Source organism: Cyrtonyx montezumae, unplaced genomic scaffold (assembly GCF_038088225.1).
Source record: "Cyrtonyx montezumae isolate F1298 unplaced genomic scaffold, pur_monq_1.0 scaffold_10, whole genome shotgun sequence".
NCBI lineage: Eukaryota > Metazoa > Chordata > Aves > Galliformes > Odontophoridae > Cyrtonyx > Cyrtonyx montezumae.
In genome coordinates this window covers 56968914-56991458 of record NW_027071826.1, presented here as the reverse complement: position 1 = coordinate 56991458, position 22545 = coordinate 56968914, and the positions used below count along the sequence as shown (strand labels likewise).

The window sequence follows — 22545 nt, the reverse complement described above, 5'->3', positions numbered from 1 at the left end:
CACAGGAAATTGATCAGAGCGTACATACTGAAAAGAAAAGAAAGCTAACTCCTGTTTTTCTAGAGGAAACAGTATACCTTTACTTGGAATTCCATGGCTGTTTGAAGAAGACACCAGAGTAAGACTGAAGTACTAGCCACTGCAGTCTGTTCCTGGACACGTGCATTAGTCTTCCACTTCTTAATGCACAAAGCTAGATGTTAATATATTAGCTACTGAGGTTAACTGGCTACTTTCAAACAAGCTAATAAAGCCACGTGAGCTTTTGAAGCAGTTAGTATGTATACTTCAGATTTGTTGTTGGCTGTTCAGCTCTCCTGAGACAGTAAGAACCCCCATGAAGAAGGGCAGGGAATTAAGGTATTCAGTCAAGTCTTAGGACATTCCCACCAGCAGCAGTAGAGATAACTGTAGGTCACTGCTCCTGTCTACCAGACTGAAAAGAAGGAACAGTGCATGTATACCTGCACAGATATGGACATGGAGATAAGGTACGGTGGCCTCATCAATCCTAGCATTTCTTTTTTGCTTTGTCACACAATTACATTTGCCTATTAAAGACAATGAGGATTGACAATCATTAAAAATGACCAGGGAAAAAATCACTAATGGGATTTGTCGTGGGTACTTTTTAAAGTCTCTTTTAGACCTTGTCCTGTTGCCAGGCTTACAAAAGCTTAAAGAAACTGAGGCATTCCAGGTTCCCAGTGTGTAACCTGCAAAGGTGAGCCCAGAGCCAGGTGTGAGCACTGCACTTCTTCCTGCACTAAGCCCCAGGACAGACTCCTGCTGAGAGAAGAGATGAACTTAGTGTATGGAGTAGCAGCACAACCTGTGCTCTGATGTCACAGCAAGCTGGAGTTGGCAGTCACAGGTGGAGCTCTCATGTAAGATCAAGTAAGTACCATTCTGTTTCTAACTCAGTCCCACTTGGTTTGGCATCAGTCATGCACTTTTCAAAGGCCTCTCCTCCCCACGTCCCTCAGACCAGCACCTAACAACATCCAACTTCTTCTAGGCTTAGTCTGGGGGCCTTTGAAAGCAGCCTCTTGGGAACAGTAAAATGTGACATCACAGCAGCCATTTCTAAACTTCAGCAACTCTCAATTACTAAAAGGAAAACGTTTCTTTCCTGTTGTGTTTTGTTTTTTTTAACCTGCAGAAGTAATGTTTTGGGTAGCTCCTTTGTTACCCAGACTGCTGAAGGAATTTTTTGAAGCTGCAGACCTAGAGGTTGTATGACAAGATGGATTCTGCACTAATAACTAAGTACAGTAAGCAGATGCAGAAACCTCCAAGGCCTCTGTAGTATCCTTTGATCATGCCAAAAAACAACTCCAATTTTTTGCTGGCTAACCAACCTACTCCTTCTTGTGTTACCAAAGACACATGCAAAGACAGACATCCACGCTGCTATTTGAGTAAACTCAGCCAAGGGAAAAAAAAATCACGTGTCTGAGCTGTGATCTCTTACTACAGAGTTCTGTAATTTGGGGATTTTTTCCCCCTTGGGAAATGCAGGGTTGTAATGGATTAGGAATAAAAACAAAACAACACATCATAGTTGCACAGGCTAATACAGAAGAAAAGCTCTCGCTTAACCCACCTGCCTCCAAACTCCTCAAAGCAGTCCCTGCTGACGTACAGAAGAAAGCACCGACACTGATGCACTTTCTCCTAGATGGGCTGTGCCACTGCCTGACCCACTGATTAATAACACGAACCTGGATGTCAGCAATAAAAGGGCCATTTATTCATTTTATCTAACTTTTTCTAAAGACAACCTCCTGTTTTGGATACAGCCTAGTGTTTTGAATGCTTGCTGTCTGTAATTACAAACTTCGTTTCCATAAATTCATCAAATTTTGATTACTGTAACAGCACTGCGCTCAAGAGCTAGAGGAAAACTTGAACTGCACTTACCTCCTAGCTGAGTTAAAAACTGCAATAAGGCTGTAAGATCACTGAGCTCTTCTGTGAACACTCGTCTATACAACACGTAACTAACGAAATTCAAGACCTTAAATATTTAAGGTTTCAAGATCACCTGTGTAATGTAAAAGAGAAAAACCTATTGAAAATATTCCTTGTGTATTCAAACTGATCTTAAATAATGCACTTCCCACCAGAATTTAAATTCACTTCACACTTGTGACAGTGCTCTGCACCTCTTGAGTATCTTTGGAGATGTGATTGAAAACGCAACCATCTCAAGTTAGTCTTAAAAAAAACAAGTTTCAGCCCAAAGTTTAACACGCTTAAAATCCACCTCCTGTAAATGCCAAAGTTTACTTTAAAAATCAGTATCTCACATAAAAAGGAGTAAACTACTAGCAAAAGAAAAAAAAAAGGTAAGAAATGCCACTTTTTTATCAAAACATTTCAGCTCTGCCTTCCTGAAGACTTTACAGGGGAATAAATACAGCTGCAATCTATAAGATTGCCACCTTGTTAAGCACTGTACAAAGCAGAGGACAGTTACCCAATAACCAGAAAATTTGCTACAAAAATATATTGTTTTTGTAACATCTGCAGGTAAACAGCAAAAAAATGCTATTAAAAAATGCAGAAAATTGCTGAAAGAAAAACCTAGCAGCCTAGCACGCTAACCATAACGTCACAGTAAAGTGCTGTTTGGCTTTGTTTTTTGCCTGTTAAAGTTTCTCTCACCTACTTCAAAGTAAGATCTTTTTAAAGCCGCATTACCCCTTGCAGGGAAGGGCCACTGCTAACCTGCTGTGGGCGAGCAAAACTAAATTCATGATAAATGAGAACAGAAAGCCCTAAAATGAGCCACTTAAAGTTTGGTTGCTCAACTTATCCTACGTAGCACCTGCCTGAAGATCTAAAAATTGCAGCCAGAAAGCTACCACAACGCTCCCTCACAAAAGTTGCATACTTATGTTAAGAATGTATCTCTCTTTCATCATTTATCTCATAACCCCTCTAATTCACATGTTTTCCTCATCAGTCAGCACTAGTGATTGAAAAGGAAATAGTGTTTACATGGAGAGCTGTTTTCCCAGACAAACAGTGGTGCAATTCTTCAAAACAGCCGACAAAATGAATACTGCATTGGTACACACACGGCCTTCACAATTATTCTGACTTCTCTACAAGCTGGGGCTCTTCCTTAGTCAGTATTTTGCCGAGAATGGTATCATAGTAAGGACTGAAGACCATTTTGTTGTAGTTGACGAGACGAACGTATTTGACAGCAATCTCTTCCAGCTCTCTCTGAATAGGGCCTAATCCTCCAGGAGCTGCAGGTACTGCGTTGTGGTGACTAGATGCAAGGTAGTTCTCCAGAAACTTCTGAATTCGAGAATCTGGAAAAAGTGGACCAAGAGCTTTGGTTTGTTTTCAGAAGAGACAGCCAGCTAGAAAGATTCAAACCCCACGTAAAACACAGAGCGTAGCAAGTACGCGCTTGAAATAAACTAGAAGAGAAACCACGCGTGACGTGCCACCACCACTTCTAGAAACAGAGGCACTCTGTCACGTGAGAACAGTACTTTTGTCGAGGCATACCTATTAGTTTACAGATGGTGTTATCAGGGTTGGCCACCGCTTGGATCTGTCCTTTCAGCACAGTCTCTCTCTCAGCTGTGAATGGTGCAAAGCCATGCTGGGAAAGGCAGCCGTTGACTTCAGCACACACCTTTTCACCAATGGTAGCCAAAGCCTCCTTCAGGTTAAAGGAGCTGGGGAATGTGGAGTAGAACATTACTTAGCTACTGGAGTTGCTCACTGTTCCTCCAGCTTTTGAAAATAAAGTATCCAATTACTAATAATAAGTCTTTCTTATCAAACATAATGGAAGAAAAGTAATCCAGACAATGCAAGAAACATGAATATATTTTATATACATGAAAATCAAGTTGAGATATAACACGAGGAGATGGGATGGCATTAAACAATCTCCGGCCTGTGCAATCCATACAAGTACGACCTGACTTTCTGTCTACAGACATGTCAGAGCAACACGAGGAATAACTGTCAACCCACAATCTGTACAGCAACCTGAACCTGGGGGCAGCTAAATTGTGCCACACTCGGTCTTGGTGGAGCCCAGCCAAAACTGTGAGCAGGGTTTGGTATCTAACCTGGTGTGCATGTCGTATCAAAAAGAACAGAGTGAAAAAAGATGGCTCCGTATCAGTAAGGTGAATAAAAGCTGTCAGCCTGGGCTAATAAGAAGCCCTCATCACTTCCCCCACATATCCCAGTCCATAGACAGAGTGAGGCTGAAACTGATTACTTAGTGGGGTCATAATGAAACTACAGATGCCCACGTGAACAGGGTTCACTCACGGAAGATGCATTCCTGTCAGCAGCACCTTGACAATGGTTTTGATTTTCTCAGCAAATCCAGGCACATCGATGAGAGCTGCGCCTGCTGCGCTGAACGTGACCAAAAGGACAGTCCCAGCCACGAGGAGCTGCTCCAGTTCCAGCTGTATCTCCTGAAAGCGGCTCTGGTCCATGAGCACCGTCTGCAACGAACGGAAAGCCAGCACAGGATGAGATTTGGGAAGTGAAATGGAGATGGCAGCTAAGGTAATTCAGGTAGCTCTGAGACCTTAACTCTTTCTCAGCATTTACTAAAAGCAAATAACAAAAGAGGTCTCATTCTACTCACTAGACATCTTATTTAAATAAGGTAGTAATCAGAACCATGTGCTAGGCTGAGAAAAATAACAGCAGAGCTCTGAAGATCGGACTGGTCGCTCTCCAGCTGTCCCTTCCACTCTAAATTATTCTCTGATCTGATCCTATGGATATAATGTGGATCAGGACTAGCTCTTCTGCTCTCCAAAACACTTCAGGAGGTTGGAAATACAAACAAGCACACACATTTTAAGATGCCTGTATTCCAGCCTTCAACTACTGAGTTCATATGGAAATGCATGGTCATTTACTCAAACTTTTTTTTTGCAGTTACTGTATTCCAGAGAGGAGGATATTAGCTGCAAACTTACTGACAAAACCATTTGCATTCAAAGGAGAGCTGAGGGTTGTAGGCATGAAGGAAGTACAACCCAGTGCCACACAATCCAGGAACACCCAGAGTTCTGTCCTACCTCAGGCAAACTCCATGAGCCAGTGAGCTATCAGGGGGAGATGCAGGCACAGAAAAGAGCAAAGGCAGCTCAGCAGGCAAATATCAGGAGCAAAAGGGAAATAACTGCCTCTTTTTCAACCAAGTTTTAATGTTTGTATGGGAACTGTTGTATCGTGGCCTGAACCACTGATGGATCACCTGAGGCGAGCACTGAGAGCCACAGGAGCACCAGTGAAGACAGTTCACCTTTGTTACTGGAAGGGGTGGAGTCTGGCTCCACCCCTCCCAGACCCTGTTTAAGGGCTGACCACCACTGGGGAAGGTTTTCTTGTTGGAGATCCCTCCTGTGTGGAGTTCCAAGGGAGCCTTGACCTTCCCTTCCTAATTTATTGGGTGTCTTTATACCATCTGGATAAGCCATACAAAAATATGCCATTCACCTTCATTATACTGCGTGGGTACTATTCGTTCATGGTATTCACTATACAGTATTTTAAGAGAAACACTTATTAGAAAAGCCACAAGAACTTTCAGTCAAGTGATCAATGTTTTAGTGTTGTAAATTCACAGAGCTTGTTACATTCCAGGAGCAGAAAATTAGTAGAAACACAGACATCAAGTTTCCTGACAAATACCTACTTCTGGGAAAGGCCTGTTTGTGTGATCCCACTTCAGCAGCTTCAGATATGCCTGATTCTGTATGGCACTGGAGCACAATGCAGAAGCATCACCAGCAGCACTGCTGAGAGGAGGTAACCTTTTGTATCTCAGCTTTGCAAGATCATCTGCTGCCTCTTGCAACCAGTCTGTGACAAGGTCTAAAGAATCTGTAGGAGACAAAAGGTCTCGTTAGGAAACTCCTATCACTAATTTCCAGATAAAGCTGTTAGTTACTATTCCCAACTACCCGTGATACCACTTATTGACATGCATTTTATTTACTGCATTAAGCAGAACAGTTAAAACAATATTAACACCTCACAGCTACAGGAAATCAGAAGCGAGCAGATGCTAACTAATTATGCCCTTCATCACACTGAAACAAAACTAACTGCCATGTACTAAGTGCACATTTATTGTTTCAATAGATTTTTCTCAGCCCTCAATTTCGGGGCACGAGCTGTCATTTATCACAGGAATTATATATATATGTTATTATAAAATCAGATTTATTTCTACGACCTACAGGCAAAGACACACCATCTACTGAGAGGTAAGAGAGGAAGAAAGAAAGGAACAAAGTCGTACTTGGCTGTTTCTCAAGAAACTCCTGAAACTTCTTCCTTTCATATTCAGCAGACTGCTGCATTAATTTTGGCCTAATACTACTGACAGCGAAGTTTGCCATATCCATTTTCATTAGGTCTAATACAGAGAAAATTGCTCTAAACAAACAAACAGAAAAAGTTATTCAAGGCTGCAGAAGTTTAAGAGGTTATATGTACGAGATTTATTGCAGACTGCCTAAGGAAAGAGCAAAAACCATACATGGGAAACATTAACAGGGTGCTTAAGAGACAGAAAAGAAGCTTGGGCAAGCATTTGCACGCGTGTATGTGCATCCCCCCACTTACAAAGCAGTACTTGTTCTCCCAAAGAAAGGTCTCCACAGAATTAACTTTACTAGTTCCATAAATTACATTCCCCAAATTTTACAGTGCCATATGCTGAATACACTAAAATGTCTGAGTTTCCAAGCTCATATACTATCTGCTGGCAGCCTATACAGCCAACCTCAGTGGGAAGTAAATAATTAAACCCAAGGAAAACAAAAGCAAACCCCCTTAATTTCAAAGCAACCTACTTCCTTTTGCCAGTGTTTCTGCCAAGTCAAACCTTAACTCTTGGAAGGTTATCAAATTAGAAGACAAGGTTCTAATAAGATTTCCTCAGACTATCAGGAGCTCAAGCTGTTCAGCTGAGAACACAGTGACGAAGCAGATACCTCTATGCTCCTGGGAGAACTAAAAGCATATTGTACTGGGAGAGATGGAGCTCAAACTGAGGGGAAAGGAAGAACTAGCTGAAGAACACTAGTATGGATCCCCTACTCCCACAGTTCCTTTTCCTTTCCCTTCTGCTGTTGATACTAAATCCTGATACAAACTGCTTGCCTGTTACCTGATAGTTTACACACATCTGGCATTTAGAAAAGATCCTTCAGTATCACGCTGGAGCCAGACAGACACAATTCACCCAAACAGGAAGGGCCCTTGTTACAAACTTCTGGAGCATCTCTCCCCTTCCCACCCACAACCACATCCCTCTGTAGCTCTTTCATTTGTAGGAAGATCTGCAGGTTATTCTGATGGAAACTGTCCCTGCACCACGCATCTCTAAAGTTATTTGAAGGACACTCAGTGTGACTACTAAGAACCATTGCAGTACCTGAATAAAGGAACTATTTCATGAATATCTTTCAGTTTCTTTATTTCTTCATCTCGAGCTGGAGCACAGAGAGTCCCCATCATTCCAATAACAAATTCCACCAGCTTAGCAATGTCCAGAGCCCCATTCTCTGCCTCCTGTTTTATCAAATCCAGATCAAGAACTTCAGTAATCTGGTTTCTTAATCTTGTATGACCAGGCAATAAAAAAGACAGAAGATTCTGAAACAGAAAGTTTTTAACAGCATATTAGTTCTCAGTGTAAAACGTTGCAGAGATCAAAGCAGTTACTGAACCACTTCTTATTTAAACTAACTGCCATCTAAAAGCAGAACTGCATTCTTCTGAACAAGGCCACAGAGTCATCTGTCAACTCCAAATTCAAATGTCTCACCTTGATTCACTTTACATGCTTTCCCATTTGTTTGTCCATTCAAATTGCCCTCCTTGGCTTATACAATTCACTTAGGAGCACAGAAAATTAGACAGCAATGAAAAAATCAAGAGCCTTTATAAACAAGCAAACCTCTACTTCTTTTCCCTATTCCCATCAACGCACCTAGACAAATTCAATAACCCACTTTGGTAGCATATGACCTCACCTCTTTAATTTCTCCCAATAGTTTAATTGCGTGGTCATATGTTGGTGGATCTTCCTTCAGCTGAGCTTCCAGACAATCCCAGAAAGCTTTGTGCACAATATCTCTTACTTTTTTTTCCAAGCTGTGGGTAAATAAGACCAGTTAGAAATAGCTATATTTATCTCTGCACCACAACACACAGATAGCTGCAGCTCCTGAAGAATAGCATGCAGTACTGTGAAAATAATGTAATAATGACTATTTGAGGAATGACAGAGAAGAAAACTATCATTTTGTCACTCGGGCAAGATAAACTAGGCACAGGACTGGGCACGGCTCATACCCTAATAAATGGTTACACGCAAGCAAAGAAGGCTACCAATTAAAATCCTTGAAAGTACCTCTGAAGTACACCCCTGGATTAATAAAAAAAGATAAAAATTAAACCTCATCCTCAAACAGTACTGACATTCCTTTGAAAAGCCTCAATAAGTAAATACACTTTGACTAAGTAAAATTCATCAAGAAAACTTAACAGAAATGGAGCAATGACATGAAAGCTTTTGTGTTTCAACACATAAATATGGCGACTGCTCTGAGTTAAAGGCTCAGTTTGTATAAAAAAAACATGAATTCCAACTGCTTTCTCCTCAAACCACTTCACTACACATACCTCTCAGCTGTGGGAGACTCCAAACTATACATAAACACAGAAAAGCAATTAATCTAAGGAAGATTCCAGAGTGCCTCTTCAGGCAGAACCTTCACTAAACAGAAGGATCTTGTACTAGGAGCAGTCCTGGCAGACCATTAAGCCCAGGCACCCTTGGTAAGATGATCTCTGTGATATATCTGTTTCATTGATCAGGAGAAGAGATGCAAATCTGACACTGTGGTGAACAATTGCAGCCACCGTTAAGAATCTGTGAGCAAAAGCAACCAAACGACTGAAGCACAGGGTTGGTTCTCACCCCCTCCCCCCCTTTTTTAAGGGAGGTGGAAAGAAGAACACATGGAAAGAAGAAAATTTGCTTAAAATCCTTCTCCCCTGAAAAACGCTGGGATAAATTTCATGGTACTGAGCCATATAGGCCCCATCACTGCCTGTTTTCAAGTGAGAAAAGCACAAGAAGGAAAACAAAAGCAGACACTGAATTGAAAAGTGCAGCATTAACTGTGGCATTTTACACAAAGCATTTATGAAGCATTTATTGTCAGTCATCAAGCACAAGCAAAAGACACCAGATGGAAATTCTCCCAGAAGATGCCGAGACAGAAGATAACACAGAACAGGGAGCTCTGCACGCCTTAGGCAGAGCTCTCAGCATAGACAGATATCCCAGCTCGTGGGACCACGCATGAACTGTGCACAACTTGCGTGAAACATGACACAAACAAGGACTGCACAACAGTGCAGACTGTTCCCCGACTGTTATCTGGTAACAATCTTACCTGTGTTCTGGTAACTCAGCTGGTTTGATCTGGAAGTCTCCATTAACAACAATTTCATGTGCTAGTGCCATGTTGGTTACTCCTTTAGCTGTTTCCATTAACTCTTCTACTGACACAGGCCGAGGAGGGCTAGCTGCAACATACATTAAGACAATTATCTGGAAAAATCCGTGCAGAAGAGTCTGCTGGTAACAACCATGTGAAGAAACAAACAAAAAGCCTAACACCAAAGAAGTATTGCTTAACTGCATCCCTCTCTGTACCACAGGAAGAGTTCATAAAAAGACTAGCATTGTCACTGCAATGCTCCTCTAATTATTGCGCAGACGCTGCCATTTCAGTTTCATGTTTTTCAAGGAAGTGACTTGATTTCTAAACCAGCCAGCAAACAAGACACCACTGACTTTAAGCAATAATTATTCCCACTAGTGGCACCTCTCCAGACTCTTAGTAAATTTCTTCTCCTCCAAAAATCACCTAGCTGAGCAGGAGGAGGGAACTGCCTCTACAGAGTGGCCACGGTGGATCACTTCCTCTGTCTGTATTTCATTCACCTCAATTGCAGCACGGGCACAGGAGCGATGTATTAATTCCCAACATGAAAGAAATGACCCAGGCTGAGTTTACTGAGAGGTTTTAGAAAAACCAGCACGACCACCTCCAGTTTGACTGGACTTAAACTAGTAACGTAGAAAAGATCTTTTAAAACTAACTGTCCTTCCCTTGTCTGCCTTTCAAAGCTGTTCCAAGTGCATACAGCATAGTTCCAGCAATACACGCAGTGCTCTATTTTCTCATTACCATCTCACTCTTTTCATGCAGCACTCTCAAGCCCAGATTTCCTTTTGCCTGGAGGTATATCTTGAACAGTGACTCTGGGAACACAGCAGGGATTGATATCCAGAGAAGAACCAGTAGCACAGCAAGCTTACAGCTGAATGAGTGCGCTCCTGTCCAGCTGCCAGATGACTTCACCCAGTAGATGCACTCAAAGCTAAGAGACTCTTTCATTTACCAAAGAATGCTCTTAAATCATGTTACTTCATTCTCGTATTATATCTGCTCCCTTCCAAGAGAGAATGGCTTGAGATCAATGACTTTTCTTGTGGTGCAACGGAGGGCAAGACAGGGCAATGCATTTCACTTTAATGTGTCTACAGTCTCTCTCCATAGAGTACATCTATGTGTAACATGACACTAAGAGAAACATGAAACTCAAGCAGTAATAACTATTGCAATAAAAAATAACACAACAAATAAAACCTTACATCCTGAGACTCTCCCAGCAGAAATCTGGGGTTAGCTATGTGAGCGATTCTGTCCCTTCGATCTCCATTTTAGGGAGCCAAAAACTTCATTTTATCCATAGATTTGCCAGAAGGAATAATAAATGTTGCATCTAGCTCCTGGTGTTGAAAGCAGAATGCCAAAGAAAGACATGCCCTAGGAATAAACCTGGAGTACAACCATCCTGCAACCTCCTTGTTAGAAGAAGCAGTATTAGGATTAAAAAAGCAATTCTCTACCTGCGTCTGGCTGGGTAAGAGTGGAAGAAAATGGCAGGGCGTGACTTTGTTGATGACAGCCTTCCTTGCTCTCTGGCAGAAACAGAGGCTGCAACAATCCAGAAGGGTTGGCTGATAACCCAAACAGCAGCACCATTCTGGCTACAATGTACCAGAGTAGTGCTTATCCTTTCTGAGAGCGCAGAGCGGAAAGATCTAAGACATCTGCGGCTCAGAAAAGCATGCTAACCGTGAACAATTAAACACTAAAACAAAATGGGGGGAAAAGCGTGTGTTAAAAGCAGCTTCAAAGCAAACAATCAGGAGCTGTATAATATTAAATTGCAAAGCAGTCAAACTTACACTGAATACTATAAATTATCATCACCCCATTATCATCTCCACTGCAGAAGACACAGAATTTACTTTCTTTTTTTTTTTTTTAATAGAAGGCAGTTTGGCTTACACTTCGGTGTATCATCCCTGTGTGAACCTGGAACACTCTGTCGTATTCTCTTCCTGACAGACTGCTCTGAGTTGTCCACGCTCTCCTGATCATCCTCCAAAGAACTCAGCTTCTCTTCGCTTGAATGTGGTTTATGGGGATTCTGAGCCATTTTCAGTTGTTCCTTTTCAGAAAAAGAAAAAAAGTTGAAAAAGGGAATGAATAAGCATTTTATAACATGTCTGAGTGAGAAAACATTCTCTTGACTGAGAAGAAAATGAGAATAAAAGAAATCTTATGAGGAATTATATGATGTCATTCCCATAATGGCAGGGGACCTGGACTAAATGACTCACTTCCCATCTCACACAGAAAGATGCTTTCAACACAGCTACCATTTAATCGATCTGTATTCCAAGTGAGTGCTGAAAAAACTGAAACTCTTCCCCTGCCTTACTATCTTGTGATAGAAAAATATACTGAGCGAGCACTTAAAAACATCATCTAAGCAGTATTACAAACATGTTTTGCAAACAGATAATGCCAAATGAGGTCTTTTCCTATCACACAGCGACAGTAAAGCATTCTGAACTCAACATCCTCCTGAACTGCAACGTTTTCCAACCCATCAGAACTTATACACCCTCACTTCACACCACCCAAGTGAATTAAGAAGCTGAAGAAGGACTAGAGGCAAATATCGAATCATCCCCCTGCAATTTCATTCCATGAAAACAAAAACAAACAAACAAACAAACAAAAAAAAAACCATGAAGGTAGTAAACAAAGGAGTAATGGTATTTAAAACACAGGCATACTAGATGCTACATGTTTATATTACATGACAAAAAATTGCAGCATGCTCAACAGCGCGCTGAAAAAATGAACACCAGAAAAGCAGGTAATCTTCACTTGGTTTACAGTCAGAAATAATTTGCATGTCTTACCACTGAAAACTCAGTATTATTATCAGGAGGCTGCTGTTCTGACTGATATTAGGAATAGCTGTTACGAGCTCTCTGACATACAAAGTCAGCTCGTAGGAAAGCACCACCTTCCTCCATCACCTACATCCTACCTCTCCAGCAACCACCACTTTGCAAGTGTGAAACATGCTCTCAACAAGAGATGCAGCTTCCAAAGGCACCTCACAGCTACGAGAAGAAAAACACTTAGCAGCACCAAGGATTACAATGAGAAGGGTGCAACACAAACACAAGCAAGCAACCACACGGGAATGTGAGATGCACACTGTTTTTCTCGGTACAACAGCTGCAATAACTAACCCTGCTCCATCAGTGCTTCAACTGAGCACACCAATGTGATTCTACGAGACAGCCAGAAGACTTGGCATTTAAAAAATGTTTTCATTCTACAGCAATGACTCAGGATCATCATCTGGCTAGGTGCACAAGATGCACAGCAACACTTGTCTACAGTGATGCAAGGTTGTTTTTTTTTAGACAAGAAACTAGAACACAAAAAGCATAGGATATATCTACACAGGAAAACTAAGGCATCAGTGTGTGTACTGTTAGACCCACGTATCTGTCCACACCTCTGGCTCACACACACAAACAATGACATCCCATCTCTGAGCTCCTGATCCTCTCTGCACTCATGTGCACAGCCAATCCCAGGCAGCACAGGACAGCGTGAGCACAGAGCTGTGGTCCCATTGCTACCCTTTAACTAAAGGGGAGTGAACTTGCAGCTGGGTGCAACATGAGACATCCAAACAAGCACACAGATATAAAACCAGCGCAGCACAGCACAAGCAGGGCTGGATCTCCATTCTAGAAAACAGAAGGTCTAGCTACTGCCAACACTCCGGCAGCAAGAGGGCGGGATCTGGCAATAAGGAAGCCACTACGGGTAGAACAGCAACAGCTGAAACAGAAAACTTAAGATGCGACAGATGAAATAGAGGAGGAAAAATCTGGAATAAAAGCATTATCATAGAGGTTTCCAGTTATATTCAGCTAGACTCAGTCACTCTCCCACAGAGCATCCTCCTGAAGTGAGCGATGACTCAACTCAGACCCACTTAGCTCTCCAACACACATGACACTTCACAGCCATGCGCAACCTCTCCCTGTTTCATCTTCACAACCCTCCCCAAGGTACTCCAACACTGTAAGGCGGCTTGCTGGCTGATGGGAAGCAGCTGTGAGCTAGGGGAGCTCCTCAGGGCTCCACAGGTGAGCAGCAGGCCACAGTGATGACCAACCGCTTCTACCACGCAGACCACACCCGACGTAGTGCTTTTCCTAAGGGTTTTATTGAACGTGCCAAACAAACCCAAGCCCTGCTGCAGCTGCCGGAGAAGCGTGGAGCAGCAGCAGGCCGGCGGCAGGCGCTGAGCTCAGCAGGCCCCACACTTGTTGGCTCAGCTGTTCGGTTCGCAGCAGCCCATTTTCTGCTGGACCGCCGCCACTGTTCTCCAGAGCGCTTCCAGAACAAACCCCCCCTTTTCCACGTCGTAAATAAGGCCGACAACGCCTCTTCCAGAAACAGCTCCTTTAGCACAGCCCGCTGCTCGGCAGCTTCCTCACGCAACAGAAGCGCGACGAGACCCGTGCTCCGCTGGGCCCAGCGCGGCCCCTCACGTTCGGGGCCGCGTTTTCCCGCCCGACGCGGCGCCCCCAGGCCCCACACCGCGCCCGCGGCCTTACCGGCGCACAGCGAGCCCACCGCACCGCACCGCCGCCACAGCGGCAGCCGCTCTCACTGCGGCCGCGGCCCGCCCCGGGCCTCGCCCCGCCCCGCCGGAGGCTGCTCCCGCAGAGCAACGGAGCTATAGCTCCGAGTGGGTGGGGAGAAGGCGTTAGTTCAGCTCTATTACCAAGGAGTTCACAGATCAGCGCAAGACAGAGCTTGCTACAAGGCCAGCAAAGGGGAGCAGGGGAGCAGCTTACTGTTTGCTACCCAGGCAAGAAGAGATCTCAGCCCTGATGTTTCCAATCTTAATACTTCCATAGTCGTCCTCAATACAAGAGGCTTTAAATGAGAATAAAGGAAGGTTTGGGGCCTACAGCAACTAAGAACACACAGAGAAACTATGAAGTACAGCCCAAACCTGGCTTTGGTAATAATTTAACAGCATGAACTCCATCAATTTCCATAAAATAACTTTATTAGATACAGGAATACAAATGATTTACAAATATATTAGTGTTTCCAATACTGCAATATAGAAAGTAATTTAAAAGTCACACACATTATTAACTCTGTCTCCAAAATACTGCATAAAAATGCTTGGATTGCTACTATGAAACTGACCTAGCAGTCTCTTTTTCTCTTTGTCAGAGAGCTTTGAATCTTCATCAATAGCTTTCAGCAGAGACAACAGCTCATCTTTCGTGGTCTTCTCTGTGTTCAAACGGTACTCTCTTTCGTCAAGCTTTTGGCAGAAGGTATAACCTAGAAGGAAATACAAAGCATGCAGCTGATGAACACCACAGCCCACCACCTTCCAATTCTACAGACCCACCTTCCTTCAGAAACATGTCTTGTCATTGTTACAGGAAGTAGTTTTACCTCAACTCTGTCCCATTTCCTTTGCATCTGTGTGTGATAAGTTCAGTTCACACTCACCTGTTATCTTACCAGGATCTTGGCCCTCCTGCAAAGCCACTAGTTTATTGCTGACCATTTTATGCAGTGCCCCTGGGATCTTGAATAGAGAAGACAAACAGCAGGTTAGAGAAGGCAATTCTGCACAAGCAAACAAGATAAAAATCCAGTCACTGTCTAGCTCTTACCTTTAACACATCTTTTTGGTGGTCCACAAGGAACAAGATCAGAAGGTCAGTTTTCCCTCTGGATAGGGATTTATTGTTGATGATAGCTTTAGAGAAGGTTCTTTTCACAACCATCCTGTTGTCACTCTGAAGAACAACATGAAAAGAAATGGGAAGGCTAGTTCTCCTAGGCATAAAAGGGCAGGGCATCCTCTTCTACAATAGTTACTTTTCCTGAAGCCACATGTGTTTTCTAACCTATACCTGGGATATCTAGATATCAGTAAAAACTGAAAGCAACGTAAAAGAGTTAAGTAAGCACATTTACCTCCTTCTGTAGTTTGAGCTCAGAATTATGTGCAGCAACAGCCATGAAATACAGTAATCTTCTGAACTCCTCCCTGATTTGGCTGTCAAGAAGTTTTAAATAGAGTTGAATAGCTTCTAGAGACTGCTCCATCTTCCCATTCACTGGAGGAAAATTAAGGCATACATAAAAATAAATATGGCAATAGATAGAACACCTGAATTGGACACTGATGAGTTCACCTCTCTAAACAGAAGAGGATGAAAAAATTCCTTCTCACGAAGTTCTGAGGCTGATGATAGCTGTTGGCACACAATCTTAGAGAACAGCCCACTCCCAAACTTCCCAGTACTTAAGTTGGTGTACTTCCAGTTAAACTCAATGAAATCCCATTCATTGTGGCCAAAATACTCCAGAAGTGTTCTGCTGGGTTAGCAAAGTCTCATAGAAATAAACGATCTCCCAAGAAATAAAGTATCCTAGATAAATGGGATGTGAAGTGTGATGTGTGATGAATTAATTACAAACTGTTACGTAAAGCACTGCTAAGTTTTAACTTAATTGGCCAAAAAATAAATTTGAGATGCATCTATTTAAAATTGCACTCACCTTTTCTCTACTACATAGACAGGAAGAGCCAAAACTAAGTGTAAAATACTCCCACCGACAGAACATTTTCTCTGAGACCAGATTACAATAGCAACTCAGCAGAAGCCACGCTTCAGGCTTAGAACTGACATACTAGGCGCTCAGCTTGGTAGTACCCACCTCACGTAAGTTAAGCAGGTCAATTTTTACTCACCTAGTAGTTCTGCAATTCCTGAATGAATTTCAGGTGCGTGGCTCAACAGTGGCTCCTTTTTCTGGCCATAGTATCTACCAATGTTTTCAAACAGCAGTAGTTTCCATGTGTCAGCTTTATCCAGTTGGTCAGGCACGTTCCTGCTAATATCTACCACCATGTGATCAGGAAGATATTCCAAGCAGTCTATTGCTGATGAGAGCCATTCATCTGTTCTAGAAGACAAAGTGGTTTAACTCTGTAGTATTACTTACTGGTGCCTTTCAGAGGTGGTTGGGCTCTGTCACAGACGTGAGTTTCTCAGTCAGTGGGCACCACGTGTGTAGGTCTTAGAATACATTACAATTTGGCACAAATACCACTTGGCCTGACCCACCCACATCACAGCCACCTGTCCCTTTGTTTAGCTGGGCAGGTTACTAATTACTCACCTTGATTAAATGATAACAGTCATAAGCAGTTAAACCTAAAGTTAGTGACGTCCTCTACTTTTATAGACAAGGACAAAATTGCTGCCAGATAAACAGAAACCTGAGCCTTGATCTGATTCCAAGCAGCAAGGTTTTTCAGCCCGTACTTTAAAATGTATTTATACAGTTTGGGGATCAGCTTTCTTTCACTACCTTAAAAAGGCTAAAAAGCTGAACCATCCTCTCACTCATCCCATTTGTTGCTTAACTCAGAGTTCAGCAACAGCTCTTCACTACTGAATCTGGTTTAAGAGATAGGAAAACATGCCTGTTCACATCCTTTCTACAGTACTGCAGACTATTTCATTTCTCCTTCAAATTGGCTGTGATTTACTTGGAAAATCTTTCTGTCCTGGAAGGTGTGCAGTGAATACTTACTGTGAGTCACTGAAAGCCTTGAGAATCTCTCTGTCCAAGTAGTTGCTCGTGATGACATAGCCAGAATCCTTCTTCGGCTGTGGAAGCTGAGGCTTGACTGCCTGGTGCTCAAGTAAGGAGTCAAGGAGTGGAAGGTCTACAAGCTGCAGCAGACGAGCAATTGTTTGCTCCCGCCATACCTCATTAATAACTGGAAAGTGGAATACACAAAACACAGATTAAGTGAGCATGATAACGAAAATGGCAACTCCCCTCCCTCCCGCCAACCCAAACGCAAGAGATTATTTTTTTCTGCTACTGTAAATCTGTTCTGGTAAAGTGTATCCCTTATCACTTGCAAGTGCATTTTATCACTGCTAAAGGAAGGAATTAGCCATTTGTTTAGTTAACTCCTAGAGTAGGAGAGCCACTCTTTGGATAAGTCTGAAGTGCCTTACATTCTTTGCACCCTAACTTGCAAGCAGTCTTTGTTCTAGGTAATGGATAACAGTGTAGCAGCTACACTCTAACCTTATCTTCCCCAACTATGACCCCACTCCAATCCTGAGTGTTTTTATGATGCCTCAGCATCTTTAGCCAAATGGAAAAAAGCCACACTAGACTATAGTCCAGTCTGAAAAGATGCACATCCACATAGGCTCTTCATTGTTGCATATTCTTCTTCACAACATTCAACAGCACTTAATTTTAACTGCACCACACATGTCCTGCCTGATAAAAACGAAGTTAAAAGCAAGCCTGCTTAGTCACGTAATGGCATTCAAAATAAAACACTGCAAGAGTCAGTTTGACTCCATCTCCATTCCGTCAGCCATCAGTCCTTCCAGTCCCACACTTACAAGCTTCCTCCTCCCACATGAATAAATGAGGCATGTTTCTGCTTACCTCGACGAGACAAACTTTCTGAGATGTTTACTTGAGGGGAATTTGCAGGTTTTAAACTCAGGTTTTCCCAGAGATCCTCCAAGCTTTCTGCTTTGACAGGAGTAGTGTTAAACAGCATGTTCTTCTGATGTCTGAAAAGAAAAAACATACGTATATTCTCATCTATGTATTCAGGTAACTGAACACAATACACTTAAATGTGAATAACCATCTAAGATAAAATATTTTAAGACTCCCCTATACACGCTTTCCCTGTCCAAGATGTACAAGAGAGCAAGCATTATCTTTAAAACAAAAAGCTATGTGCAACAGTTGCACAAAAGTATATAGTTCCTCTCTTAGGGCACGTCAGACTTCATTAGCAAGCTAACTCAATTATCACCAAGCACATACAAGTGAAGAAAGGAAAAAAAAAGACAAATAGCACACAGTATCCTCCTAAGCCCCCAGAACAACTCCGAAGTTTTAATACATTATTCATAAAAATGAAATCAGATGAAAAGTTAAGAGGTGTTCATGGAAAAAATAGGTGGCTACTACTTAGCAACATCTCTCTGGAGCTAGGCAGCTAGTTTAGCTAACAGAGGTTTTCAGAAACCTGTTCCCCATTTCTGGGTGTTCATATGTTATCAAGGAGAAAAACAGTGCAACATCTTCAGCCATGAAGTTTCTATTCCTCTTAGCATATTTAATTCCAGTTTGTATAGATTCTTTCTTTTAGGGCAATACAAAAGTCCTTTTTATATCAGTTATTTTTGCTATTTATGTGACAAACCATACATATCAACAGATCTGTCATTTTCAGAAAAGAAAAAAAAAGCAGTTGACCTGTGCCCAGCCTGGAAGGAAAACACCTTCCCTCTACACAAACAAAGTGAATCATCTTGCTGCACAACTACTTGTCAGGTATGTTCCAAGTCCAGCTTAAAGACACACTGTGATCAATCCACGTTGAATTTCACACAGTTGAAGTAGTTCATTCCTCTAGAATTTTTTTTTTAAAGCACTACTTCATTTTCTCTATTAGCACAGATCAAGAGCTAGTTCTGAGGAAACGCAGGAGGAAGAACAGGACAGAGAAACTGTTCTTAATCTCTGCTACTAGAATATTCTGTCAGTTGGGTTGATACACTTGAGTTGTTTGAGAGGAGCAAACAAACACAACAATCATGCTTGGTTTTGGGGCTCTTCTGGCCCAGTCAATAATCATTTGTGATTTTAAAGTGTACTTTATCAGAAATAATGCAATAACTGTGTTAAGATAAATCCTTGCAAGAATGCCAGAATACGTGCAGAGGTTAATGTTGGACACAAAAACTGTCAGGCAAGCTGATCTGGCCAAGTGTTGCCTACATGGCAGCATGTTCTGTTTTACAATGGTTTAGATAGTTCAAGAGTTTCTACCCACTCCTGAAGAGGCAGCGAAACAAGCCCTTGCCATTATGCTTCCCTCTGGCTCTGTGATGGCATGCATTAACATAACAGCATTGTAACCTGCTACTTAGCCTAGAAACAAGTCACATGCACACAAAGAAACAGCTGAAAATATTGCAGAAAGTTAAATTTGAAGTCTACTCAAGCTAAGGAAACAAAAATCAGCAGTTTTATCCCATTTTTGTTTTAAAGCTGGATTGATTATTGATTAGTGGCTTAAGACACAACTAGGCAAGCAGTGCCCAAGGTTTTCTCAAGTGTACGGCCTATTTGATGCACCTGAACACCAGCTGTTACACTTGTTTAGATGCCAATAGATAATAATCTGTAAGGCACTCAACTTCCATGCATTGTGCTTTCCCTGAAAGGGATGTGGGACAGAAAACAAGTAACCATGCAGGCTCAGCTTCAAATTTGTTTGCTACCTACCCTCCACCACAAACACCCATGAGTAGTTACTTCCCCCACCCCCGCACCCAGGTCCTATAATTACACTGCCCCTTCTTATTTCCCTCTTCCCCACAAAAAAAACAAACATAGCATTTCCCTATTGTAAAATCTCTTATCTCCAGAGTCCATCATGTACCAACCTTTGTGGCGTGCAGTGCTGGTAATCTTTATCAAGATCCACATGGCTTGAGGTGTTTGTGAATCTGTAGAGGCTACTGCTACTGTCCTCAAACACAGAGCGTTTGTCTTTTCCAAAGACCCTCCTTGAAACAGCCTCAAATACTTTGTAGTCCATTAGTGCTTGACACACTCGCACTACTTTGGCGCGGGAAATATCAACGTCTCCAAAATACTTGTTCTGAAGGAGATGAGCAAACACGACATCCACTGCATCTGATCCAATAAAGCAGTCATGATAGCACTTCAGGTTCTGACGACGCTTTTTCACTTCCACTTGAGTTTGAAGTGCATTGATAATGCTGCTCCAGACATACGTTGCTCCAAATGGTTTCTGGGCCAAGCTAAAGCCTAATGATACAAGAACAGATAAAGCACAAAGATTAAACTCTTGCTGCAATTATTAGAAGAGAACTGTCCCCTGTGTGGCTCCTGGTTTTAAAGAAACTTGCAGGGATTTCAGAAGCTCGAGGCTTCTTGTTTGGTTTGCATTGAACCAGCCTTAAACAAAGCGTTAAATACTTGAACGCTATCCTTAGCATGTCTGCCTGTATTGTATTAACATAACTCACTGGGTTGCTGTCGTTACAGGAGTCTGCAGTTCAGCTCCCTATCCAGCAGCTTTCCCTTCCTCAGCATGCTGTTCCATACATTACCCCCTACATGCTCCCTTCATTACCCAGCACTGACACTTGTGAGCACACTAGTTCCACAAAACCAAAAACTAACCCTACTTGTCTGCAGCTCCCCAGTTTCTTCTAGTAACAGAGCACACAGCTGTGAAGGGAAAGAGGGAGACATGAGAACTTTGCGCACTGCAAGACTGCTCATACACACAAGGTACCTAGTGATGCACTGACCACACCAAAAAGCCACGACACATTATTCACTGGACACTAACCCCACAGAAGAGACTCCTACCACTGTGGCTCCAACTGGGATTCATGCTCTGTGTACTCAAAGCCACGTCCTTGAGCCAACCAGCCTTCCCTCCCCCTAATAAAACCGCTGAACTATTACTCATTTACTAACCTCAGGTTCACAACATCATGCTAGCAACAGTGCTAGCAGTGGCTACAGCTTGTCTCAGCAAGGACATAAGGCAGAACACGCGTGTAAAATCTGAAGGTGGCACCTAGCTGGTAAGAGCTGCAGCCACACGAGAGGTTAGAATTAGAATACAGGTTCCTCAGAAGTCAGACGAGCTACTGACAAAGAGACCCAAACAAGTGGAGGAGACAAACACTAAAGCACAAAATAAGGAATGAAGGGTTGGCAGCAACCCTACAGAAAGCCATGGGGGTTACGACAGACCTCAAACCTAATGAGCTAACAGCATGAAGCAGGGTTTAAAAAGAAAAAAGAAAATAATAATAACGGCACACGACTTGTTCTGGAACATATTAGAACGAACGTTTTCCACAAAGATACAGGAGATCTTTTTTGTGCTCAGTCTGAAGAGGCGAAGGTCAGAGGACTGCATCCCATCTGGGGCACCGGGGCTTGCAGCTGGACCACGTCTGCCAGGGAGCCCGGCAGCGAGCAAAGCGGGGGGAGACGGGGGAACGAGGATGCCTTAAAGGAGAAGAAAGCAGGGAACAGAGCAGCGCAACGCGCAGCAAGGCGCAAGCACTGCGCGACCTCCGCTTCCCGCTTCGAGCGGGCAGAACGAACAGAGCAGAACGCGGTAGTTCCTTCCAGCCCTACTTCCCAAGAGCCAACTTGGAAAGAAAAGAACAACCCGAACCAACGCGTCCACACGGCACCGCCGGCTTCACTCGCTAAAACGCACGCTAATTGCGGCACTGCTCCACCGCCCATCCCCACCTGCCGGCCCCCGGCTGCGGTGCTCGGGAAGGGGCAGAGCGGGACGCTGGGCGGAAGCGGGGACAGCGGCCAACTTTTAAACTTCGGCAGAGAGAGAAAAGCCGCCGGCTCCGACCGCTCCCCCCGCTCATCCACCTCCCCTCCCAACCCCCCTCCCCGCGCCGTACCCGGCGGCCTGGCGGCGGGGCTGCACACCGCGCTCAGGCTCAGCGCTGCCGCCTTCTCCCGCACCGTGGCCATCACCGGCAAGAACCGCTCCGCTGCGCGCAACGCCGCGCCGCCCGCTGAGGTATCCCGCCGGGGGGCGGGGCCGCCGCGCCCGCGCTCCCTCCATTGGCCGCGGCGGCTGAGGGGAGAGGCGGCCCGGCTGAGGGGAGAGGCGGCCCCGGCTGAGGGGAGAGGCGGCCCGGCTGAGGGGAGGTTTTTTTTTCAGAGGGTTACCACGCGCTGTACGCTCCACATTGACACCTCACGCAGTCAGACTATAGAAGGCTCTCTCTTCTACTTCCAAGCTTAGATTTCAAGTGTCTTCCCGTTACAGTACAAACTCAACTACACATCAACGTCGTTTAAATGCACAGAAAATCGTATTGCCGTAATAGCGAGGTTCTGTTGCAGTCAATCTTCGTGGCTTTGT

The 22545-nt window shown here is 43.5% G+C and overlaps 2 protein-coding genes across 3 annotated transcripts; both read right to left on the bottom strand.

Annotated features, from left to right (window-relative positions):
• Window positions 1–1782: 1782 nt before the first annotated feature.
• Window positions 1783–12070, bottom strand: TCP11L1 (t-complex 11 like 1). 2 transcript variants are annotated; one of them, XM_065755465.1, is made up of 9 exons: window positions 11457–12070; window positions 9486–9618; window positions 8055–8175; window positions 7454–7674; window positions 6314–6450; window positions 5705–5892; window positions 4315–4496; window positions 3532–3704; window positions 1783–3329 (listed from the first exon to the last, which is right to left on the bottom strand). In XM_065755465.1, the coding sequence occupies exons 1-9, from the start codon at window positions 11605–11607 to the stop codon at window positions 3100–3102; spliced, it is 1536 nt and encodes a 511-aa protein (XP_065611537.1). In that variant the 5' UTR covers window positions 11608–12070; the 3' UTR covers window positions 1783–3099. The 2 variants fall into 2 exon arrangements, with proteins under 2 accessions (XP_065611537.1, XP_065611538.1); XM_065755466.1 differs by having other exon boundaries at window positions 9486–9614; window positions 11457–11544.
• Window positions 12071–14585: 2515 nt separating this feature from the next.
• On the bottom strand, window positions 14586–22149 carry DEPDC7 (DEP domain containing 7). Its single transcript, XM_065755463.1, has 9 exons — window positions 22076–22149; window positions 20045–20432; window positions 18021–18151; window positions 17136–17325; window positions 16288–16502; window positions 15507–15649; window positions 15200–15325; window positions 15033–15111; window positions 14586–14858 (listed from the first exon to the last, which is right to left on the bottom strand). The coding sequence occupies exons 1-9, from the start codon at window positions 22146–22148 to the stop codon at window positions 14641–14643; spliced, it is 1563 nt and encodes a 520-aa protein (XP_065611535.1). The 5' UTR covers window position 22149; the 3' UTR covers window positions 14586–14640.
• Between the last annotated feature and the right edge of the window lie 396 nt (window positions 22150–22545).

Bases quoted from the DNA above. Each gene is read 5' to 3' on its own strand.
- TCP11L1 (XM_065755465.1), bottom strand. From the start codon at position 11,607: ATGGCTCAGAATCCCCATAAACCACATTCAAGCGAAGAGAAGCTGAGT. The intron at 8,176-9,485 runs GTAAGATTGTTA...ATTTACCCACAG, and splicing joins GCTGAGTTACCAGAACACAG to CTTGGAAAAAAAAGTAAGAG. The intron at 5,893-6,313 runs GTACGACTTTGT...TGTCTCCTACAG, and splicing joins GTTTCTTGAGAAACAGCCAA to ATTCTTTAGACCTTGTCACA.
- DEPDC7 (XM_065755463.1), bottom strand. From the start codon at position 22,148: ATGGCCACGGTGCGGGAGAAGGCGGCAGCGCTGAGCCTGAGCGCGGTG. The intron at 20,433-22,075 runs GTACGGCGCGGG...TTGTATCATTAG, and splicing joins CCCCGCCGCCAGGCCGCCGG to GCTTTAGCTTGGCCCAGAAA. The intron at 17,326-18,020 runs GTAAGCAGAAAC...TCCACTTTCCAG, and splicing joins AGAAAGTTTGTCTCGTCGAG to TTATTAATGAGGTATGGCGG.